Below are 22,218 nucleotides of genomic sequence, written 5' to 3'. Positions count from 1 at the left end.
GTGGTCATTGTGGACTGTGGTCATTGTGGACTGTGGTCATTGTGGACTGTGGTCATTGTGCAGTGTGGTCATTGTGGACTGTGGTCATTGTGGACTGTGGTCATTGCACTTTGGTCTGTAAGATTAAATGCTGTTGAGCTTGTTGATGACTACTTGACTCAACCAGTAGGTGTCAGTGTTGAAAAGTCCTGTTGAAAGTAACCATGGTTTTCTTGATTTTTTGTTTGTTTTCCAGGCCTGTTGATGACGTTGGTCTGTTGGAACCTCTTCAACCTTCTGCCCTAAACCTGCTGAGCTACCAAAGGAGGACTTTACAGCCAAGTTCAACATTTTATTGATTTTCCCATTTTTGTTCAATAACACTGTATTTTGTTATATACTGTAGTCGTGCATATTTATTCATATATATGTATGTATCTTTTCTCTTGTCAATGATGTTTTGTTTAGTGTTTATTTTTTATTACTTGTTGAAATGTACATAATATAGAGTATAAAACTATTCCAATCCAATCCCAGTATATACTTATCAATGCTAATGTAAATACGTTAATGAATGTTTTTGTGTCCTGAAAATATGATTTATTAGGATGTTTTACACATGTTCTGTATCTGATCCTTAAGGCTATTCGCTCCACTAGGAGCTGAAAGTACAAGTTAAGTACTTCAAGTATTTGATATGGAACTGAGCGTTGGGTTTTGAATGCCTAGAAAACCTTAAACCAGAGAAGTGAAGAAATGTGTACTCTTATGCAATAACAATGTCCACATATATTTTGAATAGAATTTATGCTATTTATGCTATTACATTTCGGTATTTCTTTGGCTGCGTTTACACAGGCAGCCCAATTCTGATATTTTGTATTAATTGGTCTTTTGACCAATCAGATCAGCTTTGAAAAAATAGTTCTGATGCGATTGGTCAAAAGACAATTTAGTGGGAAAAAAATCACAATTGGGCTTCCTGTGGAAACGCAGACATTGTGATGGTAACACATATAAAGGTAAACCAGTGGAGCCACATCCCTGATTGGCTGATGAATCGCAACACTGATTAGAAGCACCGGCTGCTCACCGCTTACTCACCTGTCTTCCCTATAATAAATACTGTTTCTGATTGAGAAAGTTGTGAACCTACACACTGTAGAAGGCTGTGTACTGCTATCATGTTGTAGTAAAAATAATAACAATATATAAAAAATGAACTAAGCTTTATGTGATATCTTTTTGAGTGCGGACCCATCACACATTCAATGTGAAGAGGTGTAAAAATGAGTTTTTCTGTTCATATTTTTATGAATAGAGAAATAAGTCATATTGAAGATATGCTTCATGATTTTGTGGAATAGCATAGCCAGGTGTGGGAATGAGGAGGACACACGGTTGTAGACAGAACTTGATTTAGAGTAAATGAAATGTATTGGTCACATACAAATATTTAGAAGATGTTAAGGCAGGTGTAGCGAAATGCTTGTGTTCTGAACTCCAACAGTACAGTAGTATCTAACAATTCACAACAATCCACACAAATCTAAAAGTAAAAAAATGGAATTAAGAAACATTTACATATTAGGACGAGCAATGTCAGAGTGGCATTGACTAAATACAGTAGAATAGATTACAGTGTATACATATGAGATGAGTAAAGCAGTATGTAAACATTATTAAAGTGACTAGTGTTCCATTATTAAAGTGGCAGTGATTCCATGTCTATGTGTATAGGGCAGCAGCCTCTAAGGTGCAGGGTGGAGTAAGTGGATGGTAGCCGGCTAGTGATGGCTATTTAACGGTCTGATGGCCTTGAGATAGAAGCTGTTTTTCAGTCTCTTGGTCCCAGCGTTGATGCACCTGTACTGACCTCGCCTTCAGGATGTAAGCTGGATGAACAGGCCGTGGCTCAGTTATTGGATGTCCTTGATGGTATTTTTGGCCTTCCTGTGACATCGGGTGATGTAGGTGTCCTGGAGGGCAGGCAGGGTGATGCATTGGGCAGACCGTGCCACCCTCTGGAGAGCCCTGCGGTTGCGGGCGGTGCAGCTGCCGTACGAAGCGGTGATACAGCCTGACAGGATGCTCTCAAATATGCATCTGTAATAGTTTCTGAGGGTCTTAGGGGCCAAGCCAAATCTTTTCAGTCTCCTGAGGTTGAAGAGGCGCTGTTGCGCCTTCTTCACCACAGTGTCTGTGTGGGTAGACCAACTCAGATTGTCAGTGATGTGTACACCAAGGAATTTGAAGCTTTCCACCTTCTCCAATGCGGTCCCGTCGATGTGGATGGGGTATGCTCCCTCTGCTTTTTGTGAAGTCCACGATCAGCTCCTTCGTATTGTTATAAGGTTATTTTACTGACACCACTCTGCCAGGGCCCTCACCACCTCCCTGTAGGTTGTCTTGTCATCGTTGGCCTACTACTGTTGTGTCGTCTGCAAACTTGATGATTGAGTTGGAGGCATGCGTGGCCACGCAGTCATGGGTGAACAGGGAGTACAGGAGGGGGCTGAGCACTTGTGTTGTGGATCAGCGAAGTGGAGGTGTGGTTTCCTACCTTCACCACCTGGGGGCTGCCCTTCAGGAAGTCCAGGACCCAGTTACACAGGGCAGAGTTCAAACCCAGGGCCGCAAGCTTAATGATGAGCTTGGAGGGTACTATGGTGTTGAAGGCTGAGCTGTAGTCAATGAACAGCATTCTGACGCACGTTTTCCTCTTGTCCAGTTGGGATAGGGTAATGTGCAGTGCGATGGCGATTGCGTCTTCTGTGGATCTTTTGGGGTGGTTAGCAGATTAAGTGGGTCTAGGGTGTCAAGGTAAGGTAGAAGTGATATGATCCTTAACTAGCCTCTTAAATTACTTCATGATGACAGAAGTGAGTGCTAGTAGATGCAGGATTTCAGCAAACATGACGTGGCCTGAAAAACCGCTTACATTAAATTATAGTCATTTATCAGACACACCTATTCAGAGCAACTAGATTTATGTGCCTTGGTTAATAAAGGACACATCGACAGATTATCCACTGGAGTCATCATTCTGCGTACAAACACACACACACACACACACACACACACACACACACACACACACACACACACACACACACACACTGATTGGTATTTTGATCAGCTATTAAAAACATCTGATGTGAAAAGATTTAATTTATTGTTCAAAAGACCAATTTTTTTTTTTTAAATATCAGAAATTGTCTCCCTGTCTAAATGCAGCCCTTATGACTTCATCTACGGCCCACTGGGCAGTTCTCTGGTTGAATCAACGTTTTCATGTTATTTCAATTAAATTACTTTGAACCGATGTGGAATACAGTAGATGTTGAATTAACGTCTGTCCCCGGTGGGGGGTATGTGTGTGGACTCTCTCATTACTACACAAATATTTACACACACAGTCACACTCTCACTCACACACATCCACCAAGAAACACAGACAAACGTAAGTCTTCCTTCATAACAGGACATCAGCAAATACAGAATTATAAAAAGTCTTCCTCTGTCACAAATAAATTAGTTATATGTAGGGGATGACACTTATGACTTATGGCTGAGTGGCAGTATTGAGCAGCTTGGATGAATATGGTGCCCAGAGTAAACTGCCTGCTACTCATTCTCAGAGGCTAAGATATGCATAGTATTAGTATATTTGGATAGAAAACACTCTGAAGTTTCTAAAACTGTTTGAATGATGTCTGTGAGTATAACAGAACTCATATGGCCGGCAAAAACCTGAGAAAAAATCAAACCAGGAAGTGGGAAATCTGAGGTTTGTAGGTTTGTCTATCCAATATACAGTGGGATATTGGTCCTATTGCACTTCCTAAGGCTTCAACTAGATGTTAACAGTCTTTAGAACCTTGTTTGATGCTTCTACTGTGAAGAATGAGGGAAGGAGAGTTCTTTGAGTCAAGTGTCTGGCATGAGCTAAACATGCGCGCTCACGTGATAGCGACCTGCTTTCTATTGCATTTCTGAAGACAAAGAAATTCTCCGGTTGACACATTATTGAAGATTTATGTTAAAAACGCCCTAAAGATTGATTCTATACATCTTTTGACATGTTTCTACGAACTGTAATGGAATTGTTTGACTTTTCGTCTGACCTGTGCGTCATGAATTTGGATTACTGGACTGAAGACGCAAACAAAATGAAGATATTCGGACATAAATGATGGACTATATCGAACAAAACAAACATTTATTGTGGAACTGGGATTCCTGGGAGTGCATTCTGATGAAGATCATCAATATTTATAATGCTATTTCTGACTTCTGTTGACTCCAAAACATGGCGGACATCTTTATGGCTTATTTGGTCTGAGCACTGTACTCAGATTATAGCATGGTGTGATTTTTCCGTAAAGTTTTAAAAAAATCTGACACAGTGGTTGCATTAAGGAGAAGTTTATCTAAAGTTCCATGTTTAATACTTGTATCTTTTATCAATGTTTATTATGAGTATTTCTGTAAATTGATGTGGCTCTCTGCAAAATCACCGGATGTTTTGGAGGCAAAACATTACTGAACATAATGCGCCAATGTAAACTAAGATTTTTGGATATAAATATGAACTTTATCGAACAAAACATACATGCATTGTGTAACATGAAGTCCTATGAGTGTCATCTGATGAAGATCATCAAAGGTTAGTGATTAATTTAATCTCTATTTCTGCTTTTTGTGAATCCTCTCTTTGGCTGGAAAAATGGCTGGGTTTTTCTGTGACTAGGTGCAGACCTAACATAATCTTTTGGTGTGCTTTCGTCGTAAAGTATTTTTTAAATCGGACACTGTGGTGGGATTAACAATTTTAATTATGAGATTTCTATTGTTTTGAATTTGGCACCCTGCACTTTCACTGGCTGTTGTCGTATCGATCCCGTTAACGGGATCTGAGCCGTAAGAAGTGGGAGGGACAGGGACAGGGACAGTACATCTTCATCATCTCCAGCAACACTCCAACATCACTGTATATTAAAATGGCTGGTTTCTATGTTTTGTGGTCAACAAGGTAGATGAAGGTCAGTGTTGATGTTGGAGTGTTGCTGGAGATAATGAATGTGAAGTTGAAATGTATCTTTAATAAATAATTTAAAAAATGTCCTCCATATACTTATATCCCCATAGAAACGTACAATTTTCACATATGATGTTTGGGGTGGTGCTGGAGATGATGTATACGAATTTGAATTGATTACATTTTTCCTATTAATGGTATTGTCTATCAACACAATATGTTAGTAGTTGGCCTTGTAATACCAGTCTATCAACACAATATGTTAGTAGTTGGCCTTGTAATACCAGTTTATCAACACAATATGTTAGTAGTTGGCCTTGTAATACCAGTCTATCAACACAATATGTTAGTAGTTGGCCTTGTAATACCAGTTTATCAACACAATATGTTAGTAGTTGGCCTTGTAATACCAGTTTATCAACACAATATGTTAGTACTTGGCCTTGTATCACTGGGTTCATTCTGTTAGTTAATGTCTTACTACCCTCAACTAGAAGGTGTTTAATTGAGTATATGGAAAAAACATGATTGCATATTTAAGCATATAACTTCAGATCTGACATGGTCCTTTGTTCTGTTACCAGATTGAGTCCAGAATTGCACACTATTCCCTACATAGTGAAAGGGAGAGGGTGTCATTTAACGATGCAGCCTGGCCAAGGTGAGTAAAGAGAAGGAGACAGGATTTCTGAGTGCATGGTGCTTCCCCTTCAGACCAGCATTACAGCATCATCAAACCTACTACACCTAGCAGGATCAGAAGAGCTATGGAGGAGAGGGAGAGGGAGAGAGAGAGAGAGAGAGAGAGAGAGAGAGAGAGAGAGAGAGAGAGAGAGAGAGAGAGAGAGAGAGAGAGAGAGAGAGAGAGAGAGAAGGAGAGAGAGAGAGAGAGAGAGAGAGAGAGAGAGAGAGAGAGAGAGAGAGAGAGAGAGAGAGAGAGAGAGAGAGAGAGAGAGAGAGAGAGAGAGAGAGAGAGAGAGAGAAGGAGAGAGATAACCGTTCATATTGGTTGTCCACTCTAGGTAATGTGGGATTATATTAGATTAGTTAATACGGTGAACCTAATAGCTTCCATAAATTACAACGTTATGAATGGTCGTACATGTTTCTAAATGCTTTATAAGTAATTCGTAATTATGTATTCATAAATTGCTTTTAAAGCTTATCAATTATTAAGAGAGAGAGAGAGGAAAGAAAGAGATACTTTTAAAGGGAAGTAGTGATAATTAGTTGGGAGGAAAAACTGAGTGATAAGAAATGTGTTGTTCCTTTTTCTAGTCAGAGACTCTGGGAGACCGAGTGAGACATGTAGCCTAGGCAACTCACCGTGAGAGCTGTGACGGTGGTGTTGACAACAGGTACCACAGCCTGTCAGAGAATTGTTGTGTGGGGTGCCATAGTACCATTGGCTGATAGTTACATTCAGAGCATTGTTACGTTGGGTTCCGTAGTTGCATTAGCTGCCATTGTGACGTTGGGTTCCGTAGTTGCATTAGCTGCCATTGTGACGTTCGGGGCCATTGTGGGGTTCTGGGTCTGGGCTCCCATCGCCATGTACGCTATTACCATGACGACTGAGGACATCAGTCTGCTGCTATTGTCCATTCCTGATAGAGTAACGGAGATCCAGATGGTTAGGATATACTCCTACTACTATTACTACTACTACTAATTATAATGTATTTGTTAAAGATCAATATAATTAAATATTTACAAATGTAATCATCAACAGTCAGATGCATTGCACTATCATGCTTATACTTTATATACATGCTTGTGTCACGACTTCTACCGAAGTCGTTGCCTCTCCTTGTCCGGGCGGTGTTCGGCGGTCGACTTCACCGGCCTTCTAGCCATCATCGATCCATTTTTTATTTTCCATTGGTTTTGTCTTGTCTTCCCACACACCTGTTGTCAATCCCATTCATTACCTGTTGTGTATTTAACCCTCTGTTTCCCTTCATGTGTTTGTCAGAGATTGTTTTATGTCAAGTGTTGTTTGTTAGGTGTATAGGTGCGCGACGGGTCCTCGTACCCATTATTATTTAATGTATATATAATTCTCGTGTGTAGAGCATGTCATGGTGATTTATTAAAAGTCTCCATCTACACTTCATTTACTCTCCTGCGTCTGACTTCCCTGCCACCTATACACACGACGCTGACAGAATCTCTGACCATAAAAATGAAGTCAGCAGGAGGAGGCACTTCACTAATGGAGGTTGAGGAACGCGTCATGGAACAAGCGGAGGAGATGGACAGTCTGTGCGCTGCCATGGATCGCATTGTGCAGAATATGGACCGCTGGGAGAGACAGGGAGCTTTTCCAGCACCTCCACCATCACCTGGAATTCCTTTGAACGCTTTTCCTCCTCCGGAACAGAACAGGATCCAGTTATCCCTACCCACGGGATACATTGGAGATATTGCCAGCTGCCAGGGTTTTCTCCTAAAACTGAACTTATATCTGGCCACGGTCTCTCCAGCACCATCAGACCGTGAGAAAAGCTCCGCCCTCGTCTCATGCCTTACCGGGAAAGCCCTGGAGTGGGCCAACGCTGTGTGGGGAGAGGATAAGGCGTTGGACCATTTTGAGGAGCTCATCTGCCATTTCCGGAAGGTATTCGACCACCCTTCCGAAGGCAGAGCAGCAGGTGAGCTCCTCTATCATCTGAGGCAGGGGACGAGGAGTGCTCAGGAGTTCGCTTTGGAGTTTAGGACTTTGGCTGCCGGCACTGGATGGAGCGACAGGGCCCTGATCGACCACTACCGTTGTAGTCTACGCGAGGACGTCCGTCGGGAGCTGGCCTGTAGAGACACCACCCTCAACTTCGACCAGCTGGTGGATATGTCCATCAGGCTGGACAACATACTGGCTACTCGGGGACGTCTAGATCGGGGTCTGGTTGTTCCATCCTCCCGCACTCTCTCTCCCGAACCTATGGAATTGGGAGGGATGGTGCGCAGGGAGACCGGAGGGGGTACCCGCTCGAGCACCATCTATGGTTGCAGAGATCACACTGCTGATCGGTGCCGGGTTGGTTCCTCTGGGAATAGAGAAGGCAGGCAGGGCACTCTGGCATCACCCCAGGTGAGTAGGCACCATACTCATCCAGAGGCCTCTGCTGCACTTATGTTTGTCTCTGTCACTTTTCCGGATTTTCCCCTGCATTCCCAGTATAAGGCGCTAGTAGATTCAGGCGCGGCTGGGAATTTCATTAATAAAAACTTAGCTTATAGTTTAGGGATTCCTATTGTTTCTGTGGATATGCCTTTCCCTATTCATGCTTTAGATAGTCGACCAATAGGGTCAGGGTTTATCAGGGAGGTCACCGCACCTTTGTCTATGATAACGCAGGAGGGTCACAAGGAGAAGATTAGTCTTTTCCTTATTGATTCCCCTGCGTATTCTGTGGTGTTAGGCCTACCCTGGTTAACTACTCATAACCCCACTGTTTCTTGGCCACAGAGGGCTCTCACGGGGTGGTCGCGAGAGTGCTCAGGTAGGTGTGTAGGGGTTTCCGTTGGTGCTACTACGGTGGAAAGTCCAGACCAGGTTTCCACCGTGCGCATTCCTCCAGAATATGCCGATTTGGCACTCGCCTTCTGTAAAAAGAAGGCGACTCAATTACCACCCCATCGACAGGGGGATTGTGCGATAGATCTCCTGGTAGACGCTGCATATCCCAGGAGTCACGTGTATCCTCTGTCGCAAGCGGAGACAGTGCCTATGGATAATTATATCTCTGAATCCCTGCGTCAGGGGTTCATTCAGCAATCCATTTCACCCGCCTCTTCGAGTTTTTTTTTGTGAAGAAGAAGGATGGCGGTTTACGCCCGTGCATTGATTATCGAGACCTTAATAAAATTACGGTAAAATATAGTTACCCGCTACCTTTGATCAATACAGTAATGGAGTCAATGCGCGGGGCCCGCTTCTTCACAAAATTGGATCTCAGGACTGCGTACAATCTGGTGCGTATTAGGAGGGGTGATGAGTGGAAGACGGCATTTAGCACCACCTCAGGTCATTATGAGTACCTGGTCATGCCATATGGGTTGATGAATGCTCCATCAGTCTTCCAATCATTTGTAGATGAGATCTTCAGGGACCTGAACGGGCAGGGTGTAGTGGTGTATATCGATGATATTTTGATATACTCTGCTACACGCGCTGAGCATGTGTCCTTGGTGCGCAGGGTGCTTGGTCGCCTGTTGGAGCATGATCTATATGTCAAGGCTGAGAAATGCTTGTTCTTTCAACAATCCATCTCCTTCCTAGGGCATCAGATTTCCACTTCAGGAGTGGAAATGGAGAGCGACCGCATTACAGCCGTGCGTAATTGGCCGACTCCAACCACGGTAAAGGAGGTGCAGCGTTTTTTAGGGTTTGCCAATTACTACCGGAGATTTATCCGGGGTTTTGGTCAGGTTGCAGCTCCCATTACCTCACTGCTAAAGGGGGGACCGGTGCGCTTGCAGTGGTCGGCCGAGGCGAATAGGGCTTTTGGAAAACTGAAGGCTCTGTTTACCTCGGCGCCTGTGTTGGCTCATCCGGATCCCTCTTTGCCATTCATAGTAGAGGTGGACGCATCCGAAGCTGGGATAGGAGCAGTGCTCTCTCAGCGTTCGGGTGTGCCACCGAAGCTTCGCCCCTGTGCTTTCTTTTCGAAGAGGCTCAGCCAGGCGGAGCGTAACTATGATGTGGGGGACCGAGAGCTGTTAGCTGTCGTAAAAGCCTTGAAGGTGTGGAGGCATTGGCTTGAGGGGGCTAATCACCCTTTTCTCATCTGGACTGACCACCGCAATCTGGAGTACATCCGGCAGGCGAAGAGACTAAATCCTCGCCAGGCAAGGTGGGCCATGTTTTTCACTCGTTTTGTGTTTACGCTTACTTACAGACCAGGCTCCCAGAACGTCAAGGCATTGTCTCGGCTGTATGACACAGAGGAGCGACCCATGGATCCCACTCCTATACTCCCAGAGTCGTGTTTGGTGGCGCCAGTAGTGTGGGAGCTGGACGCGGACATTGAGCGGGCGTCACGTGCAGAGCCCTCTCCTCCTGAGTGTCCAGCTGGTCGTCTGTACGTTCCGTCTGCTGTCCGCGACCGATTGATTTATTGGGCTCTTACATCACCCTCCTCTGGTCATCCTGGGATAGGTCGGACGATGCGCTGTCTTGATGGGAGGTACTGGTGGCCCACTTTAGCTAAGGACGTGAGGATTTATGTTTCCTCCTGTTCGGTGTGCGCCCAGTGCAAGGCTCCTAGACACCTGCCTAGAGGTAAGCTTTTACCTTTACCCGTTCCTCAACGGCCGTGGTCGCACCTGTCAGTGGATTTTTTGACTGATCTTCCACCTTCACAGGGTTACACCACGATCCTGGTCGTTGTGGATCGGTTCTCTAAGTCCTGTCGTCTTCTCCCTTTGCACGGTCTCCCTACGGCCTTACAAACTGCGGAGGCCCTGTTTACACATGTTTTCCGGCATTATGGGGTGCCTGAGGATATAGTGTCTGATCGGGGTCCCCAGTTCACGTCAAGGGTCTGGAAGGCGTTCATGGAACGTCTGGGGATCTCGGTTAGTCTTACCTCAGGTTTTCACCCCGAGAGTAATGGGCAGGTGGAGAGAGTTAACCAGGATGTGGGCAGGTTTCTGCGGTCCTATTGCCAGGACCGGCCGGGGGAGTGGGCGAAGTTCGTGCCCTGGGCAGAGATGGCCCAGAACTTCTACCGAAGTCGTTGCCTCTCCTTGTCCGGGCGGTGTTCGGCGGTCGACTTCACCGGCCTTCTAGCCATCATCGATCAATTTTTCATTTTCCATTGGTTTTGTCTTGTCTTCCCACACACCTGTTGTCAATCCCATTCATTACCTGTTGTGTATTTAACCCTCTGTTTCCCTTCATGTGTTTGTCAGAGATTGTTTTATGTCAAGTGTTGTTTGTTAGGTGTATAGGTGCGCGACGGGTCCTCGTACCCATTATTATTTAATGTATATATAATTCTCGTGTGTAGAGCATGTCATGGTGATTTATTAAAAGTCTCCATCTACACTTCATTTACTCTCCTGCGTCTGACTTCCCTGCCACCTATACACACGACGCTGACAGCTTGCACATGTTGTCGATGATACAAGCTTATTTCAAAAGCTTTGAGTTGTATCAATGGGGATAAAAACTATCGTACCAGCGTGAATTAAATACATTAACATACCAGTGAATAAAAATAGGCCTGCCATTATTGTGGTAATTGATCATTCATTCATGGTGGTGCATTAGACAACAAAACACTGCATAGTGAATGGGGAACTTTGTTGAAATATAATACACCATCAATTTATTCACATGTACTTAAATAAAATTACTTTAAAGTACTACTTGCATATTTTTTAGGAGTATCTGTACTTTACTATTTATATTTTTCTGAACTTTTACTTTTACTTTACTAGCATAAATTCTTAAATAAAATAACGTTATTTTTACTCCATACATTTTCCCTGACACCCAGAAGTACTCGTTACATTTTGAATCCTTAGCAGGACAGGAAAATGGTCCAATTCATGCACTTATGAAGAAAACATCACTGGTCATGCCTACTGCCTCTGATCTGGTGGACCCATTAAACACAAATGTTTAGTTCGTAAATAACGTCTGAGTGTTGGAGTGTGCACGTGTCTATCCATAAATAAATAAAAAATACAATTTTGCCATCTGGTTTGCTTAATTTACGGAATTTTAAATGATTTATAGTTTTACTTTTGATACCTAAGTATATATAACAAATATATTTATTTTTGATAGTTATGCATATTTTTAACCAAATACTTTTAGACTTTTACTCAAGTAGTATTTTACTGGGTGACTTTCTATTAACTTCTTAGTGATCCCTTCGCGCGCCAGTCCCGTTAACGGGATTGATTTGACAACACCCAGTGAAATAGCAGCGCGCCAAACTCAAAACCAGAAATACTCATAATAATAATAATTCATAAATCATATAAGTGTTATACATCTGTTTAAAGATGAACTTCTTGTTAATCCAGCCACAGTGTCAGATTTCAAAAAGGCTTCACGGCGAAAGCAAACCATGCTATTATCTGAGGACAGCGCCCAGCTCACAAAACATTACAAACAGTTACCAGCCAAGTAGAGGAGTAACAAAAGTCAGAAATAGCGATAACTTACCTTTGATAATCTTCATATGGTTCCACTCACAAGACTCCCAGTTACCCAATAAATGTTTGTTTTGTTCGATAACGTCCCTCTTTATATCCAAAAACATCTGTTTTGTTGGCGAGTTTTGTTCAGTAATCCAATGGCTCCAAGGCGGTCACAACAGGCAGACGAAAAATCCCAAATGTATCAGTAAAGTTAGTAGAGAAATGTCAAAAGATGTTTATAATCAATCCTCAGGTTGTTTTTAGTCATAATAATCAATAATATTTCAGCCGGACAATAGCTTTGTCAATATAAAAGAAAAACAAGAAAGGCGGCTCTCGGTCGCACGCAGGAAACAGCTCTGGGACACTGCAGGGTCCACTCATTCAGTGTGATCTTACTCTCTCATTTTTCAGAATACAAGCCTGAAACAATTTCTAAAGGCTGTTGATGTCACGAATACCACCGAAGGTGGCTCCGCTTCCTGTTCGGGTGGTGCTCGGCGGTCGTCGTCGCCGGTCTAATAGCTGCCACCGATCCCTTTTTCCTTTTCGTTTGTTTTTGTCTAATTGTTTTCACCTGTTCCTTGTTGGGGTTTTGGGATGGGTGTTATTTAAGTTCGTTTAGCCCGCTGGTGTTTGTGCGGGCTTGTTGTTATTTGACGTATGTGGTGTTTGTGTTCTTTTGGGTTTTCGCTGTCCGGGTTTTTTAGTAACTATGGTTTTGGGTTTGTTGCGCCTGTGTTTTGGGCTTCACCCATGTTTGTAACTGGTTACTTTACGAAAGGACATTAAAGCGTTTTTCCCGTCAACCTTCTGCTCTCTGCGTCCGACTCCACACCCATCACTCTCCAGACGTTACAGTTGACATCTAGCGGAAGCCATAGGTAGTGCAATCTGAGTCCTATGTCATTGGATATTGTAAAGGCAGTCAATGGAAACCTACAAACATAAAAAAAATCCCACTTCCTGGATGGATTTTTCTCAGGTTTTCGCCTGCCATATCAGTTATGTTATACTCACAGACATTATTTTAACAATTTTGGAAACTTTAGAGTGTTTTCTATCTATTATATGCATATCCTAGCTTCTGTGCCTGAGTAACAGGCAGTTTACTTTGGGCACGCTTTTCATACGGAGGTGAACATAGTGACCCCTACCTTAGTGAGGTTTAAATTAAAATTAAAAAGTCACATGTAGCCTACATACTAATACATACACACAAACTATTTAGGTCAAATAGGGGAAAGGAGTTGCTTTATCTGTTTTTTGAAACCAGGATTGCTGTTCGATCAATCAATCAAATGTATTTATAAAGCCCTTTTATATCAGCAGATGTCACAAAGTGCTGTACAGAAACCCAGCCTAAAACCCCAAACAGCAAGCAATGCAGATGTAGAGGCACGGTGGCTAGAAAAAACTCCCTAGAAAGGCAGGAACCTAGGAAGAAACCTAAAGAGGAACCAAGCTCTGAGGGGTGGCCAGTCCTCTTCTGGCTGTGCCGGGTGGAGATCATAAGTGTACATGGCCATTTAAGGCCAGATTGTTCTTCAGATGTTCAAACATTCATAGACAACTAGCAGGGTAAAATAATAATCACAGTGGTATTTGAGGGTGCAACAGGTCAGTACCTCAGGAGTAAATGTCAGTTGGCTTTCATAGCAGAGCGTTCAGAGGTCGAGAAAGCAGTTGCGGTAGAAGGTAGCACGTCCGCTGAACAGGTCATGGTTCCCTAGCCGCAGGCAGAACAGTTGAACCAGCAGCACAACCACTCTGTTGCAATACAATTCAAGAGTAGAGTTACTTTGCTTCTGGATTCTGAACACAAATCATAATGAGGAAACATTTAATTAGAGCTTTCTTGTTGTGGGTTTTACAAATGTGTTACATGATTTGTCATTGCTGTGTCAACAGAGACTTGATGACAAAGGGAATGTATGTGTCAGTGTCCTATCATTTGGTTGTTTACTTGGTTCTTCTATTAGATCCAAATGTGAAACCAACCAGACTTGATTCAGAGTCAGACTGGAATTCCTCCTGCGTAAGGCGTGTCAAAAGTAAATAAAACTATATTTGGAAACAATGTAGCTTTTATTGCTTCATAGTGAAGGACCTACATTAAGATCCATATATAATACCTTACTGTAGGACCTCCTTTGCTAATTATATGTCTTAAACAGCTACTTGAATCATTTGCTAGATAAACAACAATCTACTGTGATATTTTAACATGAACATTATTGTCATGTCACAGCTATGTAACCTTGCCAAGGGGCACTCAAAACATGTCAAACAAGTGTGTGTGTGTGTGTGTGTGTGTGTGTGTGTGTGTGTGTGTGTGTGTGTGTGTGTGTGTGTGTGTGTGTGTGTGTGTGTGTGTGTGTGTGTGTGTGTGTGTGTTACTAGGTCACAAGGAATTGGAGTTCTTGATAAGTAGTTGAAGACAGGTATTTATTTTTGTTACCATGACGTGGGACTTGACATATATGGTCTCTGTGTGCCAAGCTCTGATTCACACTTAGTTGTACATCATGTCCTTGAAACAGTTCAATTCAACACTCGTCTAGCTGAAGTTAAATCAACCTGGTAAGCCATGGTTTATCTTTTCATGAACTACTTTCACTACTAACTATTCAACAAGCCTATGTTAATAACATTAACAAATAATTGTCCATCACTAGTGAATGGAGGGAAGTGTTGCAGGAGAAAATGGTAGGATGATGATTTACTGGGAAAGATGGGTTGATCTGTGACTGTCTGAAGGTTGGAATTAATGAGTGTTGGAATAAATACATAGACACATGAACAGTATAAATGTTTAAGCTCCTCCGATCAGGGTGAGAATGTGTGTTTAGTTATATGTTTTGGTTTCACGGTCTGAGAGGTGTGTGTGCTCGTCGTGGTGTTTATGGTATCAGGAATCAAGGTAAAACCCAAGTGCAGACGGTGTGAAGTAACAATGTTTATCGTAACGCTGGGACAGGCAAACGACAGGTCAAGGCAGGCACGGGTCGATATTCCAGGGCAGGAGCAAGGTACACGACGGAAGGCTCAGAGTCAGGGACAGGCAGGCTAAGAGTCAGGGGCAAGCAGGCTCAGGCGGGTGGGTACAGAGTCAGGACAGGCAAGGGTCAAAACCAGGAGGATGAGAAAATGAGAGACTAGGAAAAGACAGGAGCTGACAGGACAAACAATGGTAAACTTTAACAAACAAGACGAACTGGCACAGACAGACAGAAAACACAGAAATACACAAGGGATAATGGGGAAGAAGAGCAACACCTGGAGGGGGGTGGAGACAAGCACAAGACAGGTGAAACTGATCAGGGCGTAACATATGGGTGCGCTCGCTTCCATACCAGCCTGGGCATCAGGCAGGGCTTGGTCCCTCCCGCCCTGGAAAATCCCTTTGGGCAGGGGACTTCGCCATCCCGGCATCTTAGGCTGGTGGGGACGAGTGCTCCCACTGACCAGAGCACCACTGACCAGAGCAAAAAATGAAATGTATTTTTGTTGTTTTAATAGCAATAATAATAATTGTCCTCAGTAACGTTAGAAATTAGGGTTTAAGACGTCATGCTAGACATAGATAATAAAAAGCCTAATACATAATTTGGCACCAAACAATTCACCTGAATACTTGTGTTTCTTTTGGATGAAGTTCTATTGAACAAGACTGGATATTTGTTTCAATATCTTCTAACATGGAGGCTCATGTATGCTCTTACATTAAGATCATTCCAGGGATTTTCCCCTGCCTTTATATGTTAACATTGTAGATTTGTTATTTAAACTTAATTATTATTACAGTGTAATTATGACTAGTTATATAGTTGTTACTGCTGTTAAACTTTCTGTCTAAACAAGAGAGCTTTAATGACAAAAGGTCAGAGTTTATATTTCCACAGGTGTTTGAGTTCCATTGTCTGTACTGCCCGGGCAACTGTTCATTACCTATATACTGTATGTTTGTAGTTACAAAATGGCTATAATCTCATTAGAAATATTATCATTTGTAGATGTGTCTTTATAAATGGATTCATTGGGTCACATGACAAATGACATGAGATATCCTGCATTCAAATGACATGAGATATCCTGCATTCTTTCTCCTAACTCTTGTTCTCTCTCCCTTTCTCACACACACACACACACACACGCGTACGCGCGCACACACACATACACATACACACACACACACACACAAACCACACACATTGTAGATCTGCTATATAGAGACATGGTGGGTTTTCTCTGCCTTCTCCTCTTTCTGACTGCTCTACAAGTGGAGGGTTTCAGTAGGGGAGGATCTTCCATTGCTTCTCAGTGTGGCTCAATGCTACCTGGTAATAGTTTTCATGGCAGCACAGGGCAGAGCTCTTCCTCACCATACACTGTCACTGTCAACCAGACCACCTACCAGCCAGGAGACACCATCCAAGGTGAGTGACCAAGATGGTAGGAACACACTATTACCCGATCCATACTGTTTTGGCTCAGATGAAGGAACGGAGTGGGAACAGTAATCTCTCTGGACATTTCTAATACACAACCCATTTCATTCCTTGAGGCACCTGCAAAAAATGTTAATTTTGTGAGAAAATGTAAATAAACATTTTAACAGGGCTTATTATGTTACTTTTTATTATTACTTTTTATTTTAGCCTACTTGTTAAATATTTTCTTCTTCTTGAACTGCACTGTTGGTTAAGGGCTTGTAAGTAAGCATTTCACGGTAAAGTCTACACTTGTTGTATTCGGCGCATGTGACAAATAAAGTTTGATTTGATTTGAGATAGACCATTTACCAGAATTGACCTTTGGCAGTCTGTCCCTGCTCAGACATGAACCTTTCACATAGCATATTTCAGCACAGTTAACGTGACAATATAAGATTGCTAAGAGGCAGGGAATCATGACTTAGTCCAAAGACATATCATCCAGCGTTTTAGCACTCAATATCTCATTCTTTCTCCTTCTCACTCCCTTTTTACGTTTTTCTGTCTCCCTTTCTCCATTTCTCCCTCTCTCTCTTTCTCAGTGACTCTGTCAGGAAAAGTCAGCTATAAAGGGTTTCTTCTGGAGGCCCATGAGGAAGGACAGAACACCGCTGTGGGAACGTTCTCTCTCGGCAGTAGGACTGGGATCGTTCTTGTGCCGTGCAATGGGATCACAGTGAGTTACTGTTAGGGTTGTAAACTTCCTGAAACTTTCCCAGTTGGAGGATTCCCACCCTGCTCCTACCCTCCTGAATCATGAGATCCTCCAACTGGGATTTCTGGAAAACCTGGGATATTTTCAGAGAGTTTCTGTAATTTTGCAACACTAGTTACAATACAGCACAGGACATTCTGTCCACAGTCTTCACTGTTACCAATTTACATACTGACTTATTGGATTATAATGACTCATCAATATGTCAAATGAAACTGACTTGAGCCAAATAATAGGAGAGTTTTTACTGGTCAGGCTACACAGTGCTGAAAACTAGGGTTGCAACAATTCTGGTAACTTCCCAAAATTACAAGGCTTTGCAGAAATCTAGTTCGTGGATTACAGATTTACTGCTTGAAACCTGGGTATTTTGGGCAAGTTAACGTAAATGTTCAACCCTAGACAAGAGTCTGTTACCTTTACGTAGCTAGAACCACCAATAAGAAATGATCAGTGCCTTACCTTACATCAATGTACCAAAGTCCTTGTTCTTTATTGATTGGCTTTACCTGTTATTTTACTGTTAGGCCTCTGGGGTGAGTCAAAGCAACAACCAGGCTAAAACATCAGTAACAGTCACCTGGACATCACCATCCTCAGCCTCATTGGGCAACATCGTAGTCAAGTGAGTCTCTACTAGAGTTGTACATTTACAGTAACTTTCTCCAAATTCCCAGGTTTTCCAGAAATCCTGTTTGGAAGTTACTGGAATTTGGCAACCATAGTCTCTGTATAAAGCCATCACAAACACAACACAGTTATTTTTTACATGATTTTTCTGTAGGACGCAACTGAAATCACATATATTTGTCAAAAATGTTTGCAGAGGTGCCATGCCTGTTGGAAAGAATACAGTACTATACATCTATTTGTTGTATAAAAACATTTTGTTGCATGAACCAAAGGCACAGACATCAGTTCAACATCTAGATTTCATTTACCGTTGGTTGAGTAGTAGAAATGACCTTACGTTGATTACTTTCTCCAAACCCTTTCAGTTTTCTATGAGGATGCAAGGTCATCACATAGATATTTGGGGTTGAAATTACTAGAAAAAATGTTGATTAAACTACTTTTACCCAGTGATTCCCCTCTAAATGTTTGCCCTGGGTTGCAAAATTCCAGAAATGTTCCGATAACTTCCAGGATTTCCAGATAAGGATCTGCAGAATCAGGATTGAATGAGCACTGGAATTCCTACAACAATGGAACATTGAAGGAATTTTGTGTGCAGTCTAATATTGGTACTATTATCTATTTCCTCTTCAAGGTCAACATTTATGCAGACCTCCAGGTTATTTTGGATTGCAGTGCCTAGCGTGACAGTAAACCGACTGTCCTCAGTTGTCACCACTACAAGAGCTGCTCCTACTACTGCTCCTACTACTACAACAACTACTGCTCCTACTACTACAACAACTACTGCTCCTACTACTACAACAACTACTGCTCCTCCTACTACAACAACTACTGCTCCTACTACAACAACTACAACTCCTAATACAACAACAACTACAGCTCCTACTACAACAACCACATTTCCAAATACAACAACTACTGCTCCTAGTACAACAACCACATTTCCAAATACAACAACCACAGCTCCTACTACAACAACTACAGCTCCTAATACAACAACCACAGCTCTAAATACAACAACCACAGCTCCGACTACAACAACTGCAGCCCCTAATACAACAACCACAGCTCCTAATACAACAACTACTGCTCCTACTACAACAACTACAGCTCCTAATACAACAACTACAGCTCCTAATACAACAACTACAGCTCCTAATACAACAACTGCAGCTCCTAATACAACAACCAAAGCTCCTAATACAACAACCACAGCTCCTAATACAACTACAGCTCCTACCACAACAACTACTGCTCCTACTAGAACAACTACAGCTCCTACTACAACAACCACTGCTCCTGCTACAACAACTACAGATCCTACTACAACAACTACAGCTCCTACTACAACAACTACAGCTCCTAAAACAACAACCACAGCTCCTAATACAACTACCACAGCTCCTAATACAACAACTACAGCTCCTACCACAACAACTACTGCTCCTACTAGAACAACTACAGCTCCTACTACAACAACTACTGCTCCTACTACAACAACTACAACTCCTACCACAACAACTACAGCTCCTACCAGAACAACAACAGCTCCTAATACAACAACTACAGCTCCTACAACGACAACTACTACAACAACTACACCTCCTACTAAAACAACTACTGCTCCTACTACAACAATCACAGTTCCTACTACAACAACCACAGCTCCGACTACAACAACTGCTGCCCCTAATACAACAAATACAACTCCTAATACAACAACCACAGCTCCGACTACAACAACTGCTGCCCCTAATACAACAAATACAACTCCTAATACAACAACCACAGCTCATAATACAACAACTACAGGTCGTAATTCAACAACCACAGCTCCTAATACAAAAACTACAGGGTCTTATACAACTACATATCCAGATACAACAACTACAGCTCCTAATACAACATCTACAGCTCCTAGTACAACAACCACAACTCCTAGTACAACAACCACAGTTCCTAATACAACAACCACAGCTCCTAATACAACAACTACAGCTCCTACCACTACAACTACTACAACAACTACAGCTCCTACCAGAACAACTACAGCTCTTAATACAACAACTACAGCTCCTACAATGACAACTACTACAACAACTACTGCTCCTACTACAACAACTACAGCTCCTAATACAACAACTACAGTTCCTACTACAACAACTACAGCTCCTACTACAACAACTACTGCTCCTACAGCTCCTACTACAACAACTACAGCTCCTACTACAACAACTACTGCTCCTACTACAACAACTACAGTTACTACTACAACAACTACAGCTCCTACAACAACAACTACTGCTCCTACAGTTCCTACTACTACAACTACAGCTCCTACTACAACAACTACTGCTCCTACTGGAACAACTACAGCTCCTAACACAACAACTACAGCTCCTACTACAACAACTACAGCTCCTACTACAACAACTACAGCTCCTACTACAACAACTACAGCTCCTACCACAACAACTACTACAACAACTACTGCTCCTAATACAACAACTACTGCTCCTACGACAACAACTACAGCTCCTAATACAACAACTACAACTCATACTACAACAACTACTGCTCATACAAAGTCAACCACAGCTCCGACTACAACAACTACAGATCATAATACAACAACTACAACTCCTACTACAACAACTGCAGTTCATAATGCAACAACTACACTTCCTAATACAACAACCACAGCTCCTAATACAACAACTACAGCTCCTACAACGACAACTACTACAACAACTACTGCTCCTACTACAACAACTACAGCTCCTAATACAACAACTACAGTTCCTACTACAACAACTACAGCTCCTACTACAACAACTACTGCTCCTACAGCTCATACTACAACAACTACAGCTCCTACTACAACAACCACAGCTCCTAGTACAACAACCACAACTCCTAGTACAACAACTACAGCTCCTACTACCACAACTACAGCTCCTACTACAACAACTACTGTTCCTACTACAACAACTACAGGTCCTAATACAACAACTACAGTTCCTACTACAACAACTACAGCTCCAACTACAACAACTACTGCTCCTACAGCTCATACTACAACAACTACAGCTCCTACTACAACAACCACAGCTCCTAGTACAACAACCACAACTCCTAGTACAACAACTACAGCTCCTACTACAACAACTACAGCTCCTACCACAACAACTACAGCTCCTACCAGAACAACTACAGCTCCTAATACAACAACTACAGCTCCTACAACGACAACTACTACAACAACTACAGCTCCTACTACAACAATCACAGTTCCTACTACAACAACCACAGCTCCGACTACAACAACTGCTGCCCCTAATACAACAAATACAACTCCTAATACAACAACCACAGCTCATAATACAACAACTACAGGTCGTAATTCAACAACCACAGCTCCTAATACAAAAACTACAGGGTCTTATACAACTACATATCCAAATACAACAACTACAGCTCCTAATACAACAACTACAGCTCCTACAACGACAACTACTACAACAACTACTGCTCCTACTACAACAACTACAGCTCCTAATACAACAACTACAGTTCCTACTACAACAACTACAGCTCCTACTACAACAACTACTGCTCCTACAGCTCATACTACAACAACTACAGCTCCTACTACAACAACCACAGCTCCTAGTACAACAACCACAACTCCTAGTACAACAACTACAGCTCCTACTACCACAACTACAGCTCCTACTACAACAACTACTGTTCCTACTACAACAACTACAGCTCCTAATACAACAACTACAGTTCCTACTACAACAACTACAGCTCCAACTACAACAACTACTGCTCCTACAGCTCATACTACAACAACTACAGCTCCTACTACAACAACCACAGCTCCTAGTACAACAACCACAACTCCTAGTACAACAACTACAGCTCCTACTACAACAACTACAGCTCCTACTACAACAACTACTGTTCCTACTACAACAACTACAGCTCCTACTACAACAACTACAGCTCCTACCACAACAACTACAGCTCCTACCAGAACAACTACAGCTCCTAATACAACAACTACAGCTCCTACAACGACAACTACTACAACAACTACAGCTCCTACTACAACAATCACAGTTCCTACTACAACAATCACAGCTCCGACTACAACAACTGCTGCCCCTAATACAACAAATACA

The 22,218-nt window shown here is 42.5% G+C and overlaps 2 protein-coding genes and 1 long non-coding RNA gene across 3 annotated transcripts in view; 2 read left to right on the top strand and 1 right to left on the bottom strand.

Moving 5' to 3' along the window:
* LOC129835700 (mucin-5AC-like) overlaps positions 1-1,202 on the top strand; it is a 7,214-nt gene extending 6,012 nt beyond the window's left edge. The window contains exon 8 of the mRNA XM_055901447.1: positions 236-1,202. Within this exon, the coding sequence (XP_055757422.1) occupies positions 236-285 (50 nt within the window). The 3' untranslated portion in view covers positions 286-1,202. The remainder of the gene's footprint in view (positions 1-235) is intronic.
* Positions 1-22,218, bottom strand: part of LOC129835476 (uncharacterized) — a 267,196-nt gene that overhangs the window by 28,865 nt on the left and 216,113 nt on the right. The window lies entirely within an intron of this gene.
* On the top strand, positions 14,674-17,340 carry LOC129835740 (uncharacterized). Its single transcript, XR_008756499.1, has 3 exons — positions 14,674-14,761; positions 16,399-16,617; positions 17,217-17,340. It is a non-coding gene; the product is annotated as an uncharacterized LOC129835740 (long non-coding RNA).

Source organism: Salvelinus fontinalis, chromosome 36 (assembly GCF_029448725.1).
Source record: "Salvelinus fontinalis isolate EN_2023a chromosome 36, ASM2944872v1, whole genome shotgun sequence".
In the NCBI taxonomy this organism is placed as follows: Eukaryota; Metazoa; Chordata; class Actinopteri; order Salmoniformes; family Salmonidae; genus Salvelinus; species Salvelinus fontinalis.
The sequence above is the reverse complement of the archived record's forward strand: the minus strand, read 5'-3'. Positions and strand labels throughout refer to the sequence as shown.